Source organism: Tachypleus tridentatus, chromosome 5 (genome assembly GCF_004210375.1).
Source record: "Tachypleus tridentatus isolate NWPU-2018 chromosome 5, ASM421037v1, whole genome shotgun sequence".
NCBI classification, from domain to species: domain Eukaryota; kingdom Metazoa; phylum Arthropoda; class Merostomata; order Xiphosura; family Limulidae; genus Tachypleus; species Tachypleus tridentatus.
Genome location: NC_134829.1, coordinates 49,485,134 through 49,511,120, shown reverse-complemented (window position 1 = coordinate 49,511,120; position 25,987 = coordinate 49,485,134). Strand labels below are relative to the sequence as shown.

Here is a 25,987-nt window from a genome sequence, read left to right as displayed (position 1 = left end):
ATGTTTGTCATTCCGAAATATTACTCTAACAGACCTAGTCTGGTTACTCTTAAGTCTCTTACAGACGAAACTCACTACATGTTTACAAACAATAAACATCTCAAACAACTAATCTTTAAATAATGTAAAAGAGGATTGTTTCGGTGCTAATGCCCTTTTTACTTATATATAGATGAATCTTTCTTAGATGTAAAAATGTAATACACTGAGTTTCGCAAGCAGGATAAATACATAGTACGAAGACATCAGAAAAAGTTAGAATATCATGAACAAAGTTTCATATGAAGAAAAAGCAGGACTATTAACCTTAAGTAAAATAAAGCGACACTCATGCCTGATACGTTATGACACGAATATTAACAATAGATCTGGTCACTCGTATACAGAACTAAATAAACTCTTAAGGATGGAAGACAGTCACACTCATTAGTTTTCAAGATATTTTAATCAACAAATTGGATCACTCCAACGTTGGAAACCAAGAGTTGGTTGTCTTCACAGGGCCAGAACAGCTAAACTTTCTCAGCACAACCCCCCTCACTAAAACATTTTCCATTCTAACCAAGACTCTCTGCACATTGAATCTGTAGGTAGCGAGTACCTTAAGAGATAGTGTTACTACGGTCCTTCTGAAACTTTTGTGTGGACCCAAGTCTGGGGTCAACTCATTTAAGCAGAAAGCAAACAGCATCTTTTAACTATCAAAACAGTCCTGAGAGTTCCTAAATAACCTATACCTCACAAGGAAGCAAGAGCTGTCAATCAGACAAAATTATAAATAATTCTACTTAATAGGTCAACGAAATGTAAAAAGGAAAACAAGTTTGTATCAAGTAAGAACAAATTAGCAATCATAACATGATCGTTGCGCTTGCATAGTACCACAAACATTTGAAGTTAAATTCAAATCAGAATCGTTTCGCTTATACTGAAATATGAATATTTTAAGTAAACTACAAACATACGTAGTTCCACTTGTTTGTACTACGGAAATTTTAAAGATTAATAATAAATAGAAGTTTGTCCACTCTAGTTAACTAACAGCACGGTTGCTACGAAACATAAGTTGTCTTTTTTAAGGAAAAGCTAAAACAATTTACCTATACTTTAATCATGAAGCAAAACATTAGACAGAAAACACGTTGTGAAATAATTATGCACTTTATTACTTTAACATTTCAAACGACGCTTTGAAATAACGGCTTTGAAAGAAGGCAATTAACAAACACCAATTACCGCCAATTCTTGGACTACTCTAATCAAATAGTAGAATTTGACTATCACTATTATAACACATCCAATGCTTCGAATTTGGAGTGAGATTTTTTTGCTTGTCCTCGTGTTAATATGGCACGAACCTTAAATCTTCAATCTTGCACAATAACCACTAGGAAACATTTGGACCATTTAACAATATATATATATATATATTTGTTTAAAACAACCTAACTACTTCTAGTTTCACAGGAGGGACATACCTGATAAATGCATAACAATAACCAAGATAAACGCAAAAACTGGTTCACAAGATAACAGGTAGGCAAAAAATGATTTATATGCATGAAAAGTTTTATCGATGGTGGAACATCCTACAGGTTTCGATAGAACATCAGGTACTATCTATACTAAGCATTATAAGATGTCAGAAAATTATGCCAGCAAAACATATATGCTAAGAGATTTGTTATCGTAATTTCCGGGCAGCGTGTGCATACTGTTAGAGTTCATCAATCCATCTCAGTTTGTTTTTATACAGTACGAATATTGGTTTATACAAAGAATGCCAAGAAGTTTCAATCTTGATTAAACGTAGTCTGACGAGTTTATTTTCTCACAAATCGTTTAGGTAATTACTGATGATATCGTTATAATATATTCTATCGCTGGGCGACTTATCTTGAATTATTCGATGAAAAAATAAGTTCTGTCCACGTAAGGATACAAAATGAATTTATTTTATCAATCACGTTTCGTGCAGACGACAGGCTATGTTCACTAGTAGGCTTAATTTCACAAACAGCAATTCAGCAGAAATTCAGAAATAAATATGAGCCCAACTTATTTGCAAAACTTTCCTTGCTTGTTTTTAATTTATTAACACCCTCACTAACTTGATCACTGGCGAACAAACTCAATAAAATATTGTACCTAACACTGAAATTATTAAGTAACTTAGCTCGTTTTGGCATTTTTATATGACGCAAATTTTAACAGCACGACAGAAATATTCGATATTCCACAGAAGCATAAACTTTCATCTCGTTTAAACATCACTCAAGCATTACACCAAGTAAAATATCTCCCTCTAGTGAACAAGCCATTAACTGTTTAAAAAATATAAGCCTACAACAATATTAATTTACTGACATTTTGTGTTTCACTGTGTAAAAACAAACATATTGTTAGCAATTTCATCACCTACAAGTTAAAGCTATTGACCATCTAAAAATTTTAGCGTGATAGAAGTAAAGCCGGTAATACGATTAGTAACTTCTACAGTTTTGTTTTGTTTTATAACTGGCTTAATATGGCAGTATTTACCTTGGAAAATAAATTGTTAATTATCCATGATAATTCTTAAAAATAACTATGCAAGTAATTCCGAACGACTAGTTTTAAACAACCATATAGATGTCCTTATCAGTTTTCAACTAAATGCATGGAGCTCCATAATCCCTTGATTTTCATTATGAAAATATAAATGTGGGAGCTTCTTTTAAATCATTCTTTGTATGTCTCTACCAATTTTCATATAAATCCCTGGATTCAGTTCCGAGAACTGTCAAAACCCCGATATGAGGTTCAAATCTTGAAAATTACAAAACATCTGAATTCCTTTGAAGAATAGGCAATTTTAATTAAATATACGTACATTCCAAATGGAATTATAAATACAATACAGCGAAATACGATTGTAGTTAATCCAAGAGCTTTTAGTCTATCCATGTTATTACTAATTATTATAATTCAATCTTCATTACATTTATTTTAAAAATATCAATAATTTTATAAGATATTCTATAATTTTAATTTTCATATCTTGCAAGTACCTTAAAATATCGATTTTATTTCTTCTATCGATAAACTCTTGTATATTTTCAATGTTAATAGATAAAAATGTTTATGTATAATCCATTTTTTAACTTCTGAAATCTTATATTTTATTCTCCGTACTCTACTAGGAAAACCAATTTCTTATTTGATTCGAAAAAACTTTTATTTTTAATAGTTAATAAGCTATATATTAAAAATACTTTATAAGAAATGTTTTTAGTACTTACTAATTGTTTCATTTTTATCATTATGTAACATATTTCACATTATTATTTTGTAATGAAACTAGCTTTAGTGCAGGTGGATAAGTTTCTTCCTTCATCAAAATTCAATACTGAATTACTGATTGCATTAATGGGAAATGAATAATTCTTACCATCTACCCACTTTACAATTTTTATCAGTTCATAAGCGTAGATATAACATTTACTGTTTCCCACATTTACAGTTACTACTATTACCTATACACCCATTATATTTTGTTTCTTCGTGAGGAAGGGTGTGTGTGTGCTCATTACTGTAAAGATACAATTTAGTCATTTTATTTTAAACTCAAAAGACATGCATTTTGTATCCATATTAATGTACATGTTTATTCATGTATTTCAAATTTACTTCTTCCTTACATTTCAATATTAATTTCCAAATCAAACAGAGAAGCCCATATAACGACCCAAAATCTAAAAATGATGGAAACAAAAAGCAGAATTTATGCTATCGTTTTGAAGGGTTCCTTATCAAAATCTCTTGAGATTCCATATTTGCCATCCCTTCCAAGATTTTTCTTTTTTGTATACTCTGAAGGTCGAGAGATTACATTCAAATCACTCGCAAGTGTTCTTTTTAACTTAATTGTCGTTTCAACTACTGAAATTTGCTTTGAAGTTGTGGTGTTGTTTGTATAGACGTCAGTAACACTAGTTTTCAAACACCTGTAGTTTCATATGAGTATCCATTTGTATTATTTTTGCCTTATTTGCTTCTGTATTTTAAAACCACGTATCTCGGATTTATATAGCACCAATCTTAGAATGTATATTTTTCATTTTTAAAAACTGAAAGATTAATCCCGAAAATATTCAATTAATTTTGATTAGGGACTGCAAATTTTATTTTACATACATACTTATGTATACACATGTTTAAATAAGATTAAGGAAGGAAAGGTTATTCTAGATTATTCGTTTTGGTATGTTTTATTATAAAACTCTTATCATTTTCATTAACCCTGAATTTAAATTTTTTATTCAAGATTTATTTGAAATCTTCCAGAACGATTCATTCAACAGTAGTCACAAGTGCTCAATCAGTGTTGGGAGCCAGAATATCCTGGGAAAAACCACGAAGGTCTATTAAGTATGACGTAAAGAAGATAGACGTAATTAAATCTGATGTTATTGGAGCTGAACAGAAATTATTATAAATGACGTAACACGATGTTCATTGGAGTGCAACAACCTCAACGTGACCAGTCGTTTCCTTGTTTATATATACAACTAATAAAAAATATATAAAATGTTAATCAATATTAAAGGATAAGAAATATTATTAGTTATTCATTTAATTGAGAATTGCTTTAAATAACTGAATGACCATTTTAAGAAGGATTTTATTTGATTCCACTTGGAAAAACTTAATTACGTTATTAATTTCAAGCATGGTTTCCTTATTTACACGTTAAACATAACTGTTAAAACTGCCAAACTCGCTTTTTAAAAAATTAAGAAATAAATTTATTCACTTGAGTTACAGGCACTTATGTAAATATTACGACTCATCACGATTATCAAAAACGAACACTAATGCAGATTACACATCACCTGATGTTCAAATTAACTAATTTTTGTCTTCAGTATCCCAACTCTTTAATAAAATTGAATCAGTTCCTTTTCTACTAACATATAGTAGTAACAAGATAAAACAATAACATAAGTAATTTTTCCTGTATTTTGTTCCACCATCTCAAACCGAAGTCCGTTACTTTTTGGCAAAAAACGAACAAATGTGTGAGAAAAAGAGGCAAATTTCTGAAAATCTATTTACTCTTAAAACCTCAGATATATAAAGGGTGAATACATGAGGGCTATTAATTAGTCAAAATTATTATTACTCAAAGAAAAACAAGCATGAAAATGTGGTATTCAATTGATGAAATTCTAAAATAAGTAAATTATTCTATACCATTAATATAAAAAAAGGATCATTACATTCCTTACAATTGTTGTTGTAGAAATAATTAAGATATTATTAAAGAATTAAATGTATTATTACAACAATTCTATGCATCGTTAAGTCATGTTCTGCTACATAGCATTATTATAATTGAAAGTCAATTTTTACAATTCCACATTATTCCTTATTGGCTTAGATACATGTGTTTTGATGAAATACATATGTTCACTTTATATAAACATTCTCTCTTAAGGACGAACAGTTTTCTGAAGATTATTGACTGTTAATAAAATTATTCATTATTCACCTATGACTAATTATATTAACTGGTTATCAAGAGAATACATCTATGATATGATCAGCAGTGTTATTTAATAACCACACAAATTCAGGATCTCTTCAATAACAAAAGTAATTCCATAATAATTATCAACTTAAATGGTAGAAGAATTAGTTATTTCTGAAAAGTTCAGACATAAAAGATAAACACGAATATCAAGTAACAAATATACTCATTCCAAGTATAATATTTTCACAATTTAAAATCAAAGGTTAATCCCAAAAAAATAAAGATTTTAAAAAAATTGTATTAAAAATTAGTTAATAGAAATCACTTCATTTATTATATCAAAGTTGTACAGATATTTTCTTGAATGAGTGGCATAAAAAAAGACTATTTACAAAAAAGTTTCTTTGACAGTTAAGTGTTACTAATACAAAAACTAATATATGACAAAATTCTGATACTTTTGCAGAAATTCTAAGCTTGAGCTATTAGTGTCAGACTTGAAAAATTCAACAAGATATGCTTGTTTACTAAAAATAATTAAAAAATTAAAATTTATAAACTACAACCTCTATTCTGTGTAGATTTGAAAGGAGAAAATCATTTCCTTAAATATCATATGAACTTTATCATACTTGTAAAACAAAGTAGAAAAAACAAACATTGTGAAACTATTATGCATTTCTCCAAGATTATTATCCCATTTAGAAAATGAAATAAAAGTTGTAATACAATGTGCTCTGTGGATGGACTACACGTTTCATAATTTTAATTTTTATTTACAATCTGTAATGAATGATATATCAATAATTTTCTTTAGTTCAGTAGTTTTCAACTTGCATTCCATGGAATCCCAGGGTCCCACGGAAGGTCATCAGTTGTTCCCTGCAATGACAACGGGTAATAACATTCTTTTTTTAATTACTGAATGTTAACACTCCAGGGGCAAAATATATTTTTAAAAAACCATGAGTCCTTTCACGTTCAGTCTTCTCCATACAGTTACATACACAAACAAAATATGTTTATGTAATCTACATAAGGCTTTAAAGGTGAGTAAAGGGCCAGAGGTTTTGTGAAAGGAAGGAAGGAGGGTTACATAGTCTCTTTAAAGTTTGAAAACTACCGTTCTAGTCTACAAGACTAGCAGAAATATTACCATATATCTACAATATATGCACAATCATTGCACTAACTTTATATTCAGGAATTTTTCTCTTCTGTAGATTTTTTGTCATGTTTAGTTGGTTCTTGTCAACTAATCCTTAAGAATAAATCTTTAAACAACAAATACTTATTCAAACATTAAATTTTAAACAATAAAATATAAAACTTTTACTATTATTCCAGGAACTTTTCAAGAATAAAACTATGGTTATCTTTTCTTTGCTCCTTTAAAAGGATTTCCTTTACTAAGTCTTATCTTCTTTCCCTGCTGTGCTTTCTTCCTCTTAGCTTGTAGGTTCTAAATATGATGCAATTAAATAAACAAATAAGCATATGTTTAAACATATTTAAATATGCACATGGTTTAGACTTTGTATGACATAAATAACTACAGCAAACTATACAATTTATTGTAACACCATAACACAACCATTTCACAAATTTTATATTCAGGAATTATTTTTCTTCTGTATACAATCTTTCGTAATACCATATTTGACTTCTTATAAATAAATTAGGCATAGGCCTAAACATGTATCAAGTATACATGTCACCAACTGTACTTCTACTAAACATTACTAGAAAGCATATTACTCATCATTCATGAACATGTTAAAAAGATGACAACTTTAAATGTGAAGTATATCAGTTAGGTTCTATTCTTATTGGCAAAAGAAATATGTAACAAGGGTTACTATATCCACCTTACTCTATTATCTAGATCTCTGAATTTACAAACCAGAAAGAAAACCCAAGTTTTATGTCAGAGTAACCTTTCTACACATTTTCAGTGTGCGTGCGTGCACGATTTCTTATAACAAAGCCACATGAATCTACCTGCTGAGCCCTCCGAGGAGAATCAAACCAGATTCTAGCATTGTAAATCCGTAGACATAATGCTGTACTAGCAAAGGGCACATTTTCAGTGATCTTTGACATAAAATTTAAGCTTTCAACAGAGCTTTTAAGCATTTGTGCCATAAATTACACACATTTTTTTAATCAATTCTATTTATTTGGTGATAATTTTACGGTTATCCTCTAAGAATTACTGCCAAGAAAAATATTTAACTTTTAAAATTAAATATAAAAAGCTGCTCTAACCCAATTTATACAGAAATTTAAATAAAGAAAATAGTGCTCCACAGAAAATCATAAAGAAATTGTATAGAAAAAAAAAAGAAGAGCAAATAGAGTGCTGATACAGATAATAACACGTTTATAATTAAAAATTTTAATTTACCAAAACTGATGACTAAAGGGAAATTGTTAAAATCAAGCTATGTCATTAAGGTTATTACTAAAACAATTCTAATAAATGTATATAATTCCTTAAGTATTTATAAACTTAAAGGTTTTGCATGGATGTTCCCAATATTTAATGTTTGTCTTTGGATCCAAAAAAAATTTTCCAAACCTCCAGTAATTTTGACCTGTTCTCCATCCATCTTTTATGTAGTACGTTCATGTCTTCTGTTCGCTGAAAGAACTCCACTCCTTCTGTAAAACAAGATTGAGAAAATTTTTAGGCTGAACTATCTTTTTTTTTTTTTTAACACCTTTCCTCTGTTTATTGTGCTTCAAGTTTTAATTATGTAATAAAATCATACAAGATTGAAACTCTTATGCACATATTTAAAAACTGTAAAATTAATGGAATTTCCTCAAGAAAAATAATTATAATAATCTAAATTAATAAAGATTTATAAAACATTTTTATAATAAATGTTTTCAGGCTAATTGTTTCCATCCATAGTTTTGTTTTTCTGTAAAATCAACCCAATAGACAAATTTAGGAATGTTTGCACTCCAAGAACATTTTAACACAAGTTTTATAACCGTTATAAATTACTGCTAATTAAAAAAAACATAATGACTTGAATTAATTCTATGCTGGCCTTTAAATTTAAATTTCTGAAGTTGAACGTTAGATGAAATACAAAACAAAGACTACTCCTGTTACTCTGAACTCACAACAAGAAATTTCCATGACATTGCATACAATAATCACTCACCTTGGAGACGAGAATCGTCAGCCTGGAAAAAGAACATGTTGTTCTTAGTCCTTTGATGTTTCTCATCAGATGGAGCTGGTGTGGACGACATTGGGCTACAATAAAAAGCAGAAAATTTTCATAACGATTAACCAAAAAGTGGTAAATTAAGTCAAACTCTACTTTACAAAACACATACACTTACTTAAATGTTTCAAACTTTGAAAAAAAAAAAAATGTTTATGCAAGTCATAGTTGATTTATTCTTAGAGTAAAGATGTCAGTAGAAGTTCCCTATCACTCCTTAATTTGAAAAAGAAAAATATAACTAACACAAAATTATTGATGCATACACATATGTGCATACAGATGTTTCTCTGAAAGTAACTTTTCAGAAACATGAATAGCAAATGGCCAACTTGTGACAATAATTAAACTGGAAACCAGATAAGAAGAGGAACTACTATACTTAGAATGTGTAATAACCAATAATAGATCTTTACCACAGATTGTCAATATCAGGTGTTTATACAATAGGTATACATTAACTACTCAATCAACCATTTTATTAAAATAAAATTCCTACTTCATCACTTGTGCACATAAAGTTTACATCAGTATTTTCATGTTTCACCTCTACAAAATGTTTTTTGTATAAATTTTAAAAAATAATCTATAAATAGTGAATATCCAAATGATTATTTATATCTGAACTATACATTTTACAATAAATCAAACATGCTATTTCAGTTTCGGGTTTATCAAACAAACTATTTCAGTTTCGGGTTTATCAAACAAACTATTTCAGTTTCGGGTTTATCAAACAAACTATTTCAGTTTCGGGTTTATCAAACAAACTATTTCAGTTTCGGGTTTATCAAACAAACTATTTCAGTTTCGGGTTTATCAAACATACTATTTCAGTTTCGGGTTTATCAAACAAACTATTTCAGTTTCGGGTTTATCAAACAAACTATTTCAGTTTCGGGTTTATCAAACATACTATTTCAGTTTCGGGTTTTTCAAACAAACTATTTCAGTTTCAGGTTTATCAAACATACTATTTCAGTTTCGGGTTTATCAAACATACTATTTCAGTTTCGGGTTTATCAAACAAACTATTTCAGTTTCGGGTTTATCAAACATACTATTTCAGTTTCGGGTTTTTCAAACAAACTATTTCAGTTTCAGGTTTATCAAACATACTATTTCAGTTTCGGGTTTATCAAACATACTATTTCAGTTTCAGGTTTATCAAACATACTATTTCAGTTTCGGGTTTATCAAACAAACTATTTCAGTTTCGGGTTTTTCAAACAAACTATTTCAGTTTCGGGTTTTTCAAACAAACTATTTCAGTTTCGGGTTTTTCAAACAAACTATTTCAGTTTCGGGTTTTTCAAACATACTATTTCAGTTTCGGGTTTATCAAACATACTATTTCAGTTTCGGGTTTATCAAACATACTATTTCAGTTTCGGGTTTATCAAACATACTATTTCAGTTTCGGGTTTATCAAACATACTATTTCAGTTTCGGGTTTTTCCCACCGATCTCATCATCACTGCTGTCATACTTGAAAGGATTTTTTCCCAAGGACTGAAGGAGGAATTGCTTATATTTGGAATGGATGACACTTCATAATTCGTTTCTTGAGTGTGGTCATCTGCGAGATTAGAAGTTCATATTCATTTCCATACAAAAGTAAATATTTTATTCAAATAACAGTGTAAAGTGTTAACACTAACTAAATTAATAAAAGTTTTATACGTGTGAAAACATCACTCAAATGTTAAACAATACAAAAAACCTCATTCATTTAAATCCATTCTCAAATTGTATACTTAGTTTTATAATCAGTGAGGTAAAGACAACAGCCTCTACAACAAAACATAGCATTACCCCCCTTCCCCCCATAAATCTACCATCACCAGGAGAGCTGACAAGAGCACGGTCCCGGTTCTATTGTCAGAATAGTGGTAGTAGTTGATCTTGCTTCCACTGTCACATATGATACAAATGATGAGTGCAGAACTCCAGATTCCAACAGCAATGGACAAAAAAACCTTGTGACAGCAGATCATCAGTTATCATCTATCAAAACAGAACAACACCTCAAGTACCACCACTAACATATACCGCGATCTCGGGTAACAACAAACAGCAGAAACAAAAAAATAATAATCTAAGCAGACTGTGAAAGAATAAACCCTGTTACCACAACATTCCCATGCTGTTCTGATCTAAAACATTATGAAATTTCTCCTTCTCTACAGATCCATCTTAAGTTTCTTTTATTTACCATCAAACAGAATTATTATTATCATCATTAGGATACATAATTTTGTTTCCCCTCACCTTCTTTATCAGATACGTTATAATTTCTACCTAGAGCCTTTAAAACACTGAAACCTTCAGTTTCTTTTTCAATAGTGCCTTCTCCAAATTTTACATCAGATTTAACCTGATAAAATCTCTCACTAGAAACTTTGGGAGAGGATTGTTGGACATTTCTTCCTGAAGAGCTTCTCTGGATCTGGAAAAGTAAGAAATCATCCAAAGAATCTGAAACATAGCTTTATCCACTGAAATTCTAAAGCTCACTGCCAAAATTTATAATACTTAGTTGTAGAGATACACAAGTATCATAATAATAAATACATGAATAAAACACAGCTTTATTGACTGAAATTCTAAAGCTCACTGCCAAAATTTATAATACTTAGTTGTAGAGATACACAAGTATCATAATAATAAATACATGAATAAAACACAACTTTATCCACTGAAATTCTAAAGCTCACTGCCAAAATTTATAATACTTAGTTGTAGAGATACACAAGTATCATAATAATAAATACATGAATAGAACACAGCTTTATCGACTGAAATTCTAAAGCTCACTGCCAAAATTTATAATACTTAGTTGTAGAGATACACAAGTATCACAATAATAAATACATGAATTCACTCACTTTTTTTTTTTAGTCTCTTTCTTTTCAATTTTCAATTCAAACTTAGCAGAATCCTCTCTACTCGGGTCAAATCGTAAGCTAGAAGTGTCCCTATAATTAAATAAACAAACTTTGTTTAATGAAAACCTGTACACATGTCATGGTTATCAAACCTTTGAAAGACATCACTAAACCATCTTGTTAAGTCTGCAAGTAGTAAAAAGTTACACAAGAGTTAAATATTAAAACAAAAGTGATGTCTTGTTAAAAATTTTGTATTAATGAATAAGCAACGTTAAGTTTAATTAAAAATGTATGAATCTCTTACTTTATTCCAGAAAGAAAATGTAAAACTCAGATAATTTCCTGAAAGCCTTAAAAGTTTCCAAAAAGAGTCCAATTTCCTCACCTATTCCTAAGTGTTGCAAAAACTGAGCTTGTAATACAGAAACAAAATTAATATTGGAGATTTTTTATTTCTTCTTACTAATTCTAATAGTATCAGTTTGACTGCTTTACACCTTGCTTTCAGTTTTTAAAACTATATAATAAACCATTACAACAGTCAGCAGTTGATTGTTTGGTTGAATGGGAATGATGCAAAGTAAACTAAGCTATTTGCATCAAACAACTGGTAAAAAAAGAAAAAAACGTTAAAAGTAAAATAAGTTAAAAACTGAACAGTACCCATAAAGCTGTTAAAAATTAAACAGGTAGAAAAAAGTAAATGGCCTGTAAAAATCTAATAGCAAATGAACTGTCCAACATCAGAGGTAAAACCCAAGAAAAACATGGTTAAAATGATGCTACCACTCACAGTCATAATGACATCATGATAGCAAAATGTAGACAGTGGTGACTGGAGTGTTACATAGGCCAAACACACCAGTGGATCAGTCCAAGATTAAGAAGAAAGAAAAGATGAGTTAAACTGTGGCCAATGCCTGACCTCAGTAAGACAAATTCCTCCCTACAATCCTCATAAAAGATAGACGACCAAATAAACAACACCTGGTAAAGCTTGTTAGGAAGTTCCAATCTCTAAATTGACTGACAACTGGTGTGAGACTGGGACATGAATATGAATCTGTCGCTAACATGAGGGACAGGGCCGTAATAAGACTTACTTGAACATCCACTTCTTCATGCCTTCTGTCAGGTTTTTAGGAACTTCAACACCGACAACACTTTCTAAGATGCTGAGATTACGGTTTCGTTCGGCTTCTACATCAACAAAATCATCACTAGTTTTCTGTGGCAGTTGTGGCTCTGTCTTCTCTTCTCGTTCTGAAAGAGGTAAAAAGATTGGATGAAATAGATTATTAATCTAATCAAATATTCACATGGAATTAAAAACAAACAAAAATTTACCATAAGATTGCTCTTACTTTATACCCTTGTAATGATAAAATAATGACACACATTGCTTACTAAATCTTAGTACTACAAAGCAATCTATCTTGAACATCATCTTAGAAATGTTGTCCCCAATGTCTTACAGAAAAGTTTTAAAAAATATTACATATGAAGATTTTGACTGGTCAAACAGAGAATAAATCAAACTTAGACAACAGAGAAAGTGAAATGCAGATGACAAAATAAAATCTTTAATGACAGAGAATAACAGGTCATCAAGTCTGTTTCACTGATAAGCCAGCCTCTAATTCTGTTTTCTTTAAGTGACTGCTGCAGTGTTTTTATGAAGCCTCCTCGAAATATCTATATTGGATGAAGAAAACTTAGATTCTAATGGCACAGAAATGGATAAAAGTATGGTAAACCAAATATAAATCCAAAGCTGCATATACATCACCAAATATTCTAAACATTTGTAAGGATGAAAATACCTAATATAAATTAATTTATACAATAATCTGAAACATCCAACTTAAAGGTCTTAGACATGGTTTAAAGTATGCAAATTTCTAGTAAGTGGCAAATGAAACTTTACAGTAGTAAAATAATAATATGTGTTTATGTCCTTTCAACACCCATTAACAGGAATATAATTATAACATACAGAAAACTGCATAGAGAATATACCCAAATAAAGACTTTTATATTAGTTCTGGACAGTGAGATTTATGATTATTTCAGGCTTCACAGAAACATGACCAATCAGCTACCTAATTTGTGATACAAGACTTGAGTCAACCACCTAGTTATTAGTGATGTACCTTAGCTGGTTGCTTTATTTTTCACACTTGTATATAATTGTAAAACAGCAAACAAAACAAATATATTCAAAATCGTCATAAAAATGCTGAATGCTTAACTAAACATAAATTAGCATTTAGCATAATAAGTAATAGTAAATATAAAACATCTGGCTTTTACTTTAATACTTTTGCACTTCAATCATGAGCAATACATTTTCAAGGTGTTTAATGCATGCTGATAGGATGAACTGTCTTCACTGCACCAATCAACATAGATGACATATAGTCAGTACTCACACAGTCACTGTGGTCCATAATGGATTTATCTCATGTAAGTAACATCTTTTGTCATCACTTTTCCTAAATTGAAGTAATTATATATTTGTGCGAGTAATGGATGAGATTCAAATATCTTATAATGATTAAATTAATACTTCCTAAAATTCTCCCAAGACTAGTTCACTTCCAGTAAGTGTGCTACAAATACTTATGATACCAGACTTAATTCTCTCATGAACTTTTCTAAATTATCAGTAAACATTACAAGGAATCATAGACAAAATATGAAGTTTTGTTTAAGTTTTAAGATGTTTTTGGTAAGGATTTGTTTTTACATTTTTTTCTTTTTGAATGTTGAGTACAGAAGATTAAAAATACTTTTATGCATCAGAAAATTATCAAATTTCACATGTAAAATCATTGTAAGTTCCTAACAGCCTGGCATGACGAGGCAGTTAAGGCACTCGACTTGTAATCCAAGGGTCGAGAGTTCGAATCCCTGTCACACCGAATATGCTCGCCCTTTCAGCCGTGGTTAGCAGAGATAGCACTCATGTAGCTTTGCAAGAAATTCATAAACAAAAAAAAACTAACAGCCTCCAGATAATTATCAAATGTTTTTCTTGGATAAAAGCTGTACTTTTCTGTTATATTCATTATTGTATCTCTGTACAGGTTTGATTGATGTAACTGACCTTTTAACCACCATAAAAAATTACAAAATAGATATAAATTATGCTTTTTTCATTCTTGGATTGTTACAGATTATAACATAAAATCACAATTCTTTAGTCTAAATTGCTTAAATCTCATAACATTATACATCTATAATTTTTATTTCACTGATCTTTCAGCTGTGTCTGACCAACATTACACAAGTTGCAATGATGAGGTACATGAGCACTCATGTAACCATATCCAAAAATATAAAACTGATGTTTACAAAGTAACCTGCCTTGACTTTATTATAGTGGACCAATATTTGTTAAAATAGTTACATTTTGGTTATAATATAATACATATCTGTATATATTATTTCTATTTACAAATAAGTTCTTAAATGTCAGTTATTTTTCTTAAAACATGGAACAGTAGATAAGGAAGTATAGAAAACAATGATATCTACAACTCACAGTTATAACGAAATCTGTACTCACTTGCTATACCTGATATGCTGTACTTTATACGACAAGTCCGGTCGAATTTCATAAGGATGTAAAACAAAATAGCTTTTTGTTAGGTTTTATACACATACATTTTGAAATAACTAAAAATTATAATTTACTATACCGATACCATAGAATTTCACCATAATTTGTTCTGCTTAATAACTCAACTGTACTTGGGTCGAAAAAAACGTTTTTTTGTTTTAACAAGATGGTCATTCACTCCTTCCTTTGAAGTTTGGAGACAAAAGAAATAATCTTGGGAAATTCTCACCCCCAAGACACTGAGAAACTCCCATGGGGCAAATTCTGAGTTTTTGATTGGCTATAAACACATAATACAGGGAAAAAATGCATGTAAATATTTATTTCTGAAACTAGAAAAGGTACGTGAGACCACTGTGTTTAATTTGCTAAATATAGTGATATCTCAACAAAAGTAAAATATAGAAGATTCTTATTTTATATTTTAGCTTGTCAATATCAGTAATTTGAGTTTATAATTCATAAGAAACTACAGACTTTATATTTGGTCATCACAAACATCTAATTTGAACTAAAGCTGCACTCAACATGAGATACACAAAAAAAATCAATGTTCAGGTTTTTTTTAATATTCACTTTTAAATTAAGAAATTAATATATAATACTAAAAATTTAATTTAGATCTACAATTTGATAAAGTTTATGGACATACATTCATAAAATAGTAGTTGAGTAATAAACTTTGAATGTAAATCTGCAAACATGAAGAATACCTTTTAACCCCTAATCAAAGGAAAACTCATAGTGACAGGGTTAAGTGAACCACCTAGTTGTGGTACACAACTTCAGTAAACCATTTAATTATAGCACCAGACTTGAGTCAACCACCCAGTTACCCCTATCAATATGGGCAGCTGGTGGTCAGAGAACACGTCATCAATTTTGTAGATTTACATTCAAAATTATATTGAATCGCAATTCAATGAATGTATGTCAATAAACTTGATATGGAATGCTAGATTTTAATTTAAATGTTAGTATTATATATTAGTTAATTTCTTCATTTGAAAGAAAATATTAAAATAAAAGGGAGTAAATATCAATTTTTGTGCATGACATTTCTGGGTTTGGTATATTTCACGATGCCCACTATATAATGTTTATAATTTCATACAAATTATAAACTCAAATTTCTGATATTGGCAAAATATAATATAAAATGAGAACCTCCTACCTTTTCTATTTGCTTAGATATCATAAAATTTATAAAATCCACCATATTGGTTCCACCCCCACTACTTCATTTGAAAAGACTTGTTCATTTGTGCTTTTTTCTTTATTCCCATAAAATTACAACCAATCAAAAGCTCTACATTTTCTCTACATAATTATGTTAAGACTTTCTAAGTTATTTACAAAACAAAAGCTCTTACATTGTAAAACAGTTTGAAGCATTATGGTCAGTGCTATTTGTTCCTAACAGAAATTAGACTTTCTTTTAAAATCAAATACAGCAAGTTAAGAAGCCTGGTAAATTACAATAGTTTTTTTTTAGTATCATATAGTCATTTATAATTTTTAGTATTCAAAAATGCATATATAAAGACAATAAAAATTATTTTTTTTACATCAACATGTGAACTTGGACAAAGCTTATAATAAGGGTTACCAAGTATGACTCACAAACACAGAAAGAGAAGTTCAAAGCACCTTAAATAGTAGAGATAATTATCTCCAAAATATGTTTACTGTTCTATGTTTTAAGAAAAATTAATTTAAATATTTATTTTTAAATATAATAATGATGATGATGATGATAATAATAATAATACACACACACACACATACTGTTCCTTACAAAATATTGGAAACAATGCATTTATTAGTTATTTTATAAGAAAGCAAAATCAGATGATTAGATACATCACAGTTGGAAGGCAAAGAAGAGAAAGTTGAACTTAGCTGAGACTAAAGGTGAAGAAAATGCCCAAATTACCACATATTGAGAGGATATGAGGAAGGACAAAGATCACAGGTTAAGCCACACCCACTCAAATGAGTAGCTTTCTGTAAAAGAAAAGATGTGCGAGAGAAGGAAACCACTTGAAAATGAGTCAACAGTTGTCAGTAAATGAACATCATCAATAGACTATGAATATGGTGGGTGTTGCCCCTCACAATACCAATAAATACAAAAGTGGTCAATGATCAGTTGTAGAGAAGAGCAAGAAATAAGAAGATGTGAAAAAGATGGACAGAATGTAGAAATAAATGAAAAATGGGTCAAGAATGATGTGTACGAAAATGGCTGACATATTCAACCAAGGATAACTGCAGACAGGCTGAAAAAAGGCCATACATCAGGGTCCCATAAGCAGGAAAAAAGGAAATAGAAGCAAGAAGAGAGATCATTGTGAAGAAATGAAAAAAAGGTTCAAAAAATGAGACTAAAAGCAGGAGGAGATATAGGTATCCAGAAGGTCATGCATGTCTGATAATCACTGATGAGAACAGCAAAGAACTAAGCTGCTGGTAGAAGAACAAAAACAGGAAGACTGCAACATGGAATGTTAGGGGTAGACTACTCTAGATGAGGAACAGAAATAAACCTAGGAAGATGACAAGGACAAATGAACACCATGGAAGACATCCTGATAAAGAAAGGGAGCCTGACAAATACCAGGTGCACAAGCAGGAGGATAGAGAGAAAAGAAATGTAACCTAACAACTCCCAGAAGCAGAGGATCAAAGTAAGGAGAAACAGAAGAAGTAGAAAAAATATGATGGTAAAGACACAGGAACAAACATACACAGAAAACATATTTGAAGCACGATAAAGTACTTTATATAAAAGGTGGAATTTGAGAGAGAATAAAGGAAGGTACTGATAAAAAAAAGAAAGATGAAAATTGGAAACACCTGAAACAGAGCAAGGGACTTGATCCCCAAACTTACCAAATACACAACAAGGACAGGAAACTGAAACAGAGTAAGGAGCTTGATCCCCAAACTGACCAAATACACAACAAGGACAGAAAATAAACAGAGTAAGGAGCTTGATCCCCAGGGTGATCAAATACATAACAAGGACAGGAAACTGAAACAGAGTAAGGAGCTTGATCCCCAGGGTGACCAAATACACAACAAGGACAGAGAACTGAAACACAGTAAGGAGCTTGATCCCCAAACTGACCAAGTACACAACAAGGACAGAAAACTGAAACAGAGTAAGGAGCTTGATCCCCAGGGCGACCAAATACATAACAAGGACAGGAAACTGAAACAGAGTAAGGAGCTTGATCCCCAAACTGACCTAATACATAACAAGGATAGGAAACTGAAACAGAGTAAGGAGCTTGATCCCCAAATTGACCAAATACATAATAAGGACAGGAAACTGAAACAGAGCAAGGGACTTGATCCCCAGGGTGACCAAATACACAACAAGGACGGAAAACTGAAACAGAGCAAGGGACTTGATCCCCAAACTTACCAAATACACAACAAGGACAGGAAACTGAAACAGAGTAAGGAGCTTGATCCCCAAACTGACCAAATACACAACAAGGGCAGAAAACAGAGTAAGAAGCTTGATCCCTAGGGTGATCAAATACATAACAAGGACAGGAAACTGAAACAGAGTAAGGAGCTTGATCCCCAGGGTGACCAAACACACAACAAGGACAGAAAACTGAAACAGAGTAAGGAGCTTGATCCCCAAACTGACCAAATACACAACAAGGACAGAAAACTGAAATAGAGTAAGGAGCTTGATCCCCAGGGTGACCAAATACACAACAAGGACAGAGAACTGAAACACAGTAAGGAGCTTGATCCCCAAACTGACCAAGTACACAACAAGGACAGAAAACTGAAACAGAGTAAGGAGCTTGATCCCCAGGGCGACCAAATACATAACAAGGACAGGAAACTGAAACAGAGTAAGGAGCTTGATCCCCAAACTGACCTAATACATAACAAGGATAGGAAACTGAAACAGAGTAAGGAGCTTGATCCCCAAATTGACCAAATACATAATAAGGACAGGAAACTGAAACAGAGCAAGGGACTTGATCCCCAGGGTGACCAAATACACAACAAGGACGGAAAACTGAAACAGAGCAAGGGACTTGATCCCCAAACTTACCAAATACACAACAAGGACAGGAAACTGAAACAGAGTAAGGAGCTTGATCCCCAAACTGACCAAATACACAACAAGGGCAGAAAACAGAGTAAGAAGCTTGATCCCTAGGGTGATCAAATACATAACAAGGACAGGAAACTGAAACAGAGTAAGGAGCTTGATCCCCAGGGTGACCAAACACACAACAAGGACAGAAAACTGAAACAGAGTAAGGAGCTTGATCCCCAAACTGACCAAATACACAACAAGGACAGAAAACTGAAATAGAGTAAGGAGCTTGATCCCCAGGGTGACCAAATACATAACAAAGACAGGAAACTGAAACAGAGTAAGGAGCTTGATCCCCAAACTGACCTAATACATAACAAGGATAGGAAACTGAAACAGAGTAAGGAGCTTGATCCCCAAATTGACCAAATACATAATAAGGACAGGAAACTGAAACAGAGCAAGGGACTTGATCCCCAGGGTGACCAAATACACAACAAGGACATGAAACTGAAACAGAGTAAGGAGCTTGATCCCCAGGGTGACCAAATACACAACAAGGACAGAAAACTGAAACAGAGTAAGGAGCTTGATCCCCTAGGTGACCAAATACACAACAAGGACAGAAAACTGAAACAGAGTAAGGAGCTTGATCCCCAGGGTGACCAAATACATAACAAGGACAGAAAACTGAAACAGAGTAAGGAGCTTGATCCCCAAACTGACCAAATACATAACAAGGACTGGAAACTGAAACAGAGTAAGGAGCTTGATCCCCAAACTGACCAAATACATAACAAGGACAGGAAACTGAAACAGAGTAAGGAGCTTGATCCCCAAACTGACAAAATACACAACAAGGACAGGAAACTGAAAGAGTAAGGAGCTTGATCCCCAAACTCACCAAATACACAACAAGGACAGAAAACTGAAACAGAGTAAGGAGCTTGATCCCCAGGGTGATCAAATACACAACAAGGACAGAAAACTGAAACAGAGTAAGGAGCTTGATCCCCAGGGTGACCAAATACATAACAAGGACAGAAACCTGAAACAGATTAAGGAGCTTGATCCCCAGGGTGACCAAATACACAACAAGGACAGGAAACTGAAACAGAGTAAGGAGCTTGATCCCCAAACTGACAAAATACACAACAAGGACAGGAAACTGAAAGAGTAAGGAGCTTGATTCCCAGGGTAACCAAATACACAACAAGGACAGGAAACTGAAACAGAGTAAGGAGCTTGATCCTCAAACTGACCAAATACATAACAAAGACAGGAAACTGAAACAGAGTAAGGAGCTTGATCCCCAGATGACCAAATACATAACAAAGACAGGAAACTGAAACAGAGTAAGGAGCTTGATCCCCAGGGTGACCAAATACATAACAAGGACAGGAAACTGAAACAGAGTAAGGGACTTGATCCCCAGGATGACCAAATACATAACAAGGACAGGAAACTGAAACAGAGTAAGGGACTTGATCCCCAGGATGACCAAATACATAACAAGGACAGAAAACTGAAACAGTGTAAGGAGCTTGATCCCCAGGGTGACCAAATACACAACAAGGACATGAAACTGAAACAGAGTAAGGAGCTTGATCCCCAGGGTGACCAAATACACAACAAGGACAGAAAACTGAAACAGAGTGAGGAGCTTGATCCCCAAACTGACCAAATACATAACAAGGACAGGAAACTGAAAAAGAGTATGAAGCTTGATCCTCAAACTGACCAAATACATAACAAGGACACGAAACTGAAACAGAGCAAGGGTCTTGATCCTCAGGGTGACCAAATACATAACAAGGACACGAAACTGAAACAGAGCAAGGGTCTTGATCCTCAGGGTGACCAAATACACAACAAGGACAGAAAACTGAAACAGAGTAAGGAGCTTGATCCCCAGGGTGACCAAATACATAACAAGGACAGAAACCTGAAACAGATTAAGGAGCTTGATCCCCAGGGTGACCAAATACACAACAAGGACAGGAAACTGAAACAGAGTAAGGAGCTTGATCCCCAAACTGACAAAATACACAACAAGGACAGGAAACTGAAAGAGTAAGGAGCTTGATTCCCAGGGTAACCAAATACACAACAAGGACAGGAAACTGAAACAGAGTAAGGAGCTTGATCCCCAAACTGACCAAATACATAACAAAGACAGGAAACTGAAACAGAGTAAGGAGCTTGATCCCCAGATGACCAAATACATAACAAAGACAGGAAACTGAAACAGAGTAAGGAGCTTGATCCCCAGGGTGACCAAATACATAACAAGGACAGGAAACTGAAACAGAGTAAGGGACTTGATCCCCAGGATGACCAAATACACAACAAGGACAGGAAACTGAAACAGAGTAAGGGACTTGATCCCCAGGATGACCAAATACATAACAAGGACAGAAAACTGAAACAGTGTAAGGAGCTTGATCCCCAGGGTGACCAAATACACAACAAGGACAGGAAACTGAAACAGAGTAAGGAGCTTGATCCCCAGGGTGACCAAATACACAACAAGGACATGAAACTGAAACAGAGTAAGGAGCTTGATCCCCAGGGTGACCAAATACACAACAAGGACATGAAACTGAAACAGAGTACGGAGCTTGATCCCCAAACTGACCAAATACACAACAACGACAGGAAACTGAAACAGAGTAAGAAGCTTGATCCCCAGTGTGACCAAGTACACAACAAGGACAAAAAACTGAAACAGAGTAAGGAGCTTGATCCCCAGGGTGACCAAATACATAACAAGGACAGAAACCTGAAACAGAGTAAGGAGCTTGATCCCCAGGGTGACCAAATACACAACAAGGACAGAAAACTGAAACAGAGTAATGAGCTTGATCCCCAGGGTGACCAAATACACAAGGACAGGAAACTGAAACAGAGTAAGGAGCTTGATCCCCAAACTGACCACATACACAACAAGGACAGGAAACTGAGAAAATGAAAGGAAGAAACTATACTTCAAAGTGTCACAAATGCAAGTGCTATTAGAGGAAAGAAACAGTAAAATCTTAATGACTAATAAGGAGAAAAGACAAGGGTAACCCCAAGAACTGTGGACCACAGAGTAATAAACATGAAATAATAAAAAACACAGGCAAAAGATAAAGAAAGCAATATATGTAAGAATGAAATCCAGAAAAAGATTGGAAGGTTTAGGATGTTTCTCTGATGACAAGGCACTCTACGAGTAAATTAGGATACGTTCTAGTCCAGTACACCATTCCTGACTGGCATGAAAGATTTTCAATTGGCTGGATAGAAGATGCTTAGGAAGCATGTGGTAGTCCCCAAAATGTGAACAATGTTTTTTATGTTCCTGATGGCTAACAAGCTTCCAGAAGTTATAGTACAAATAACACCTGTGTAGAAACAATGTCACACACATTTATTCAATACAATGTCAAGAAGGAACAAAATTCAAATTAATTCCTATGCAATTAATACTTTTCAGATGTATTTAATTAAAATGTATTTTCTCCACAGTTCTGTAAACTTCATCATGTAAGTTCATTAACTTGCACGTTATGTCCAGGAAGACCATTACTGAGGAGAATTCCCACACAGATTTAAAACTGTGGGTGTACATGCAGGTGCCTTTCACCCTCCTTCATTTATTTTTAAAATTTTCAATAGACCTCGTAACTTTCATTTTTTTAAATGTTTTCTACTCTACTTCTCATGATTAGAAATATATATATGGTGATAAATTGCTCAAAACTAGTATAAGTGAAAAAAATCTTTTTCTGAGCACTTCCTGTACATCATTACTACATCTAACTGGGGTTGATTTTTCCACAGAATAGAGGACTCTCAACATCAAACACCACAGATATCCTCATTTAATAATTCAATGAAACAATTTAAATTACCAGATTCTGAATTCTCACTTCCTCCATCACTCTCAAGAAACTTTTCATCCATTCGAAATCGTTCATCATGCCCAAACCGATTCTGAAGGTCCATTAGCTGAAAATAAACTCATCTTCTTCAATATTTTAAAAACTTAATTAATGCTTTGGGAAACACAAGTTCTTTAGTTACAGATATTGAAATTTTGAAAATAAACTGAAATGTCACCCTACACATCTTGACAGACAATGTCTCTTGTAAAAATATCTACACACCTTTGCACATTACTTCTAAAAAACTCATTAAAACTAATTCTATAGGTACAATAACAAATATTAAGATAACACAATACAAATGCAATATAGGTTTAAAATGCAGCTCAAACATGACTCATTTTCTAATATACCCTTTGTCCTTTTGAACCTTCAAACTGTGGTCTTATCCGGAACATCTCCTTGGCTTTGTCCATCTCTTCACTGCCATTGTTTCCTTCATCTTCCTCACTGCCATCAAATAATGTCAGTTTTCTCCTATCATGGGATTCCTTTTGAAACTGCTTTCTAAAGTTATTCTGAACTTTATCGTCTTGTAAACAATCTTTTTTGTCATCACAAGTTACCTCTTCTTCAGTATCAAAAACTATTTTCTTATTCAAACTTTTATTTGAATCCTGTATGGAATAGAATTTGGTTTATATTTTATCTTGAACAAAAAAAAAAACAAACAATTTCTAATGTAAATAACTGTTGTTGTTTTATTCCCTAAACCATTAAGCTTGGTGAAACATATTTTTCACTTACAAGTAGATATAAATATTTAACTTTGGATGTAATTATTTCAGCTTAAATTTCGAAAAAAACAATTTCAATTTAAAATTTTGAAATAAACATGTGGAGAAGGACTCAATTTCAGGTACTGTATTTATTGTACTAAACCAATAAGCGTACAATGCTTAACAATGTCTAAAACAAAAGAACTTTAAATAGACACTAAACTGCTTAAAAACATTTCTGAATAATAGTACCTGTAAAAGTGATAGAACTTTCATACTCTTTAAAAATTAACAATATTTCTGTGTTTCACGTCAGTGGCAAAGAATAGATAGTTAGTCTAATCTTGAGTAAATTGTCTCAAAAAATAATTATAAAACCTATCAAAGAAAAATTAAACATTCAACCCATTCTCCAGTTCTTGAGATAAAGGAGAAAGCTTAGTAAAAAAAGAAAAATTGAACAGTTCACCTAAAAACCTGTGAATGCAACATTACATACATTTTTAACAGTAGTCATGCTATAGGCTAGAGTTGAATTTTCCTTATAATAGGGTCAAAAACTGTATTATTCTACCCTCCCCAGTATGAATAAATTACCATAATTGACCAAGAGATAATGATGTGATTACAAAGCATCTTTTACTTTTGAAAGCATGAGAACATTGCTACAAACATAACCTCATAACCAAACTTTGAAAATGACAAAATATTTTGTAGGCCTAATTTGCAAATATCAGAACTCTTGCCAGCATTCCAAGAAATTTTTGTGCTGAAGTTACATAGATGCATACTTTATACATTTAGTGGTATGATCACATAATGATGAGATGTTATACTTTGAAAATTAAACAATTTTTAAAACTTGATGATTTATTATAGGTTCTTAAAATTAGATTAAAACCTTCAATGGAATGTTGACCTTTAATATTTATATGTAGGCATGGAAAAGTAGGCTAAATATGCTATGTGGCGTTACTAATTAATCAGATTTTAGTTAAACTGAATATATAAGAGGGGTGAAGAACAGACCAATTAGTGATTTCAGAAATAAGATCACTTGTTACTTTATAACAAATCAAAAATTATTCATCCTTCCTGAAGTTTGTGTCATGATAGTGATGTAAAATGAGAGAAAGCATTAGCATTTACTGAAAACCATGTTTGTACAAGAAACTCTCAGTGTGAGTAAAGTTTTCATTTTTTTCTATACTGAAAATATATTTCCGATAGGAACTTACTTCCTCTCACATAATTAGCTATTCTCATTCAGTGCTGCCCTCAGTGTGGATTTTAAAGATTAAAGAATACCTGAACAGGCAACACTCACCATGGAACAGAATCCAAACAATGAGAATCATGATGAAAAGGAAAATAAGGCCCCTGAAAATTCTAAAAAAAGAATAAATATAACTTACCCAGCCTTATATAATTGCATGGAAGTCTGAAGAATGAGCACAGGAGGAAGATGATATCCTGAAGAGGAAGAAATGGCAACCTGATGCAAATAATGAAAGACAAACATGTTAGGTGTAGTCCACATGCCTGACTGAAGAATTTTCTCTAAAGGAACAATATACAGGAGGTTGACAAAAGAGAAGAATAAGCCAGTCGAATCAAAATCCAAACTGGAGAGAGTGGAAGGAGAAAGATCACAAACAGAGAAAGGTTATGGAGTCAGGAACAGACACCACAGACAGAAGCTGTGTAGACAACATAATATCAAACAGCATGTACAGGACATAGTCATCTATCCAGATCAGACCAAGGATAAAGATGGGAAATGGAAGGAAAATCAGTGAGAAGGAGTTGTCCTCTCTAGCTGTTTAGGTTTGTGAGATAAGAATGATCAGATAATAGATAAAATATTTAAAATGAAAAAGAGTACATGAAATAATCATGGCAAATAAATCAATTTGCCCACAAGCTTACAGAAGAAGGAAGAAAGTCATAACAGAAAGGTGAAACAAGGAGCATGTGAAAAGTGG

The 25,987-nt window shown here is 32.4% G+C and overlaps 2 protein-coding genes and 1 long non-coding RNA gene across 4 annotated transcripts in view; 1 reads left to right on the top strand and 2 right to left on the bottom strand.

Moving 5' to 3' along the window:
- LOC143251126 (IQ motif and ubiquitin-like domain-containing protein) overlaps positions 1-4,797 on the top strand; it is a 40,315-nt gene extending 35,518 nt beyond the window's left edge. Inside the window, exon 11 of one of the 2 annotated variants that reach the window (XM_076502504.1) lies at positions 4,327-4,797. In XM_076502504.1, the coding sequence (XP_076358619.1) occupies positions 4,327-4,410 (84 nt within the window). In that variant the 3' untranslated portion in view covers positions 4,411-4,797. The remainder of the gene's footprint in view (positions 1-4,326) is intronic. The other variant, XM_076502503.1, reaches the window with a different exon arrangement.
- Positions 4,798-5,571: 774 nt separating this feature from the next.
- On the bottom strand, positions 5,572-9,695 carry LOC143251129 (uncharacterized). Its single transcript, XR_013028509.1, has 5 exons — positions 9,677-9,695; positions 8,695-8,789; positions 8,097-8,179; positions 6,852-6,977; positions 5,572-6,397 (listed from the first exon to the last, which is right to left on the bottom strand). It is a non-coding gene; the product is annotated as an uncharacterized LOC143251129 (long non-coding RNA).
- A 503-nt stretch (positions 9,696-10,198) lies between these two features.
- LOC143251128 (uncharacterized) overlaps positions 10,199-25,987 on the bottom strand; it is a 28,922-nt gene continuing 13,133 nt past the window's right edge. Inside the window, exons 5-10 of the mRNA XM_076502506.1 lie at positions 23,637-23,900; positions 23,251-23,347; positions 12,755-12,914; positions 11,649-11,738; positions 11,032-11,209; positions 10,199-10,339 (exon numbers count right to left, since the gene is read on the bottom strand). Coding sequence (XP_076358621.1) covers positions 11,122-11,209; positions 11,649-11,738; positions 12,755-12,914; positions 23,251-23,347; positions 23,637-23,900 — 699 coding nt within the window. The 3' untranslated portion in view covers positions 10,199-10,339; positions 11,032-11,121. The remainder of the gene's footprint in view (positions 10,340-11,031; positions 11,210-11,648; positions 11,739-12,754; positions 12,915-23,250; positions 23,348-23,636; positions 23,901-25,987) is intronic.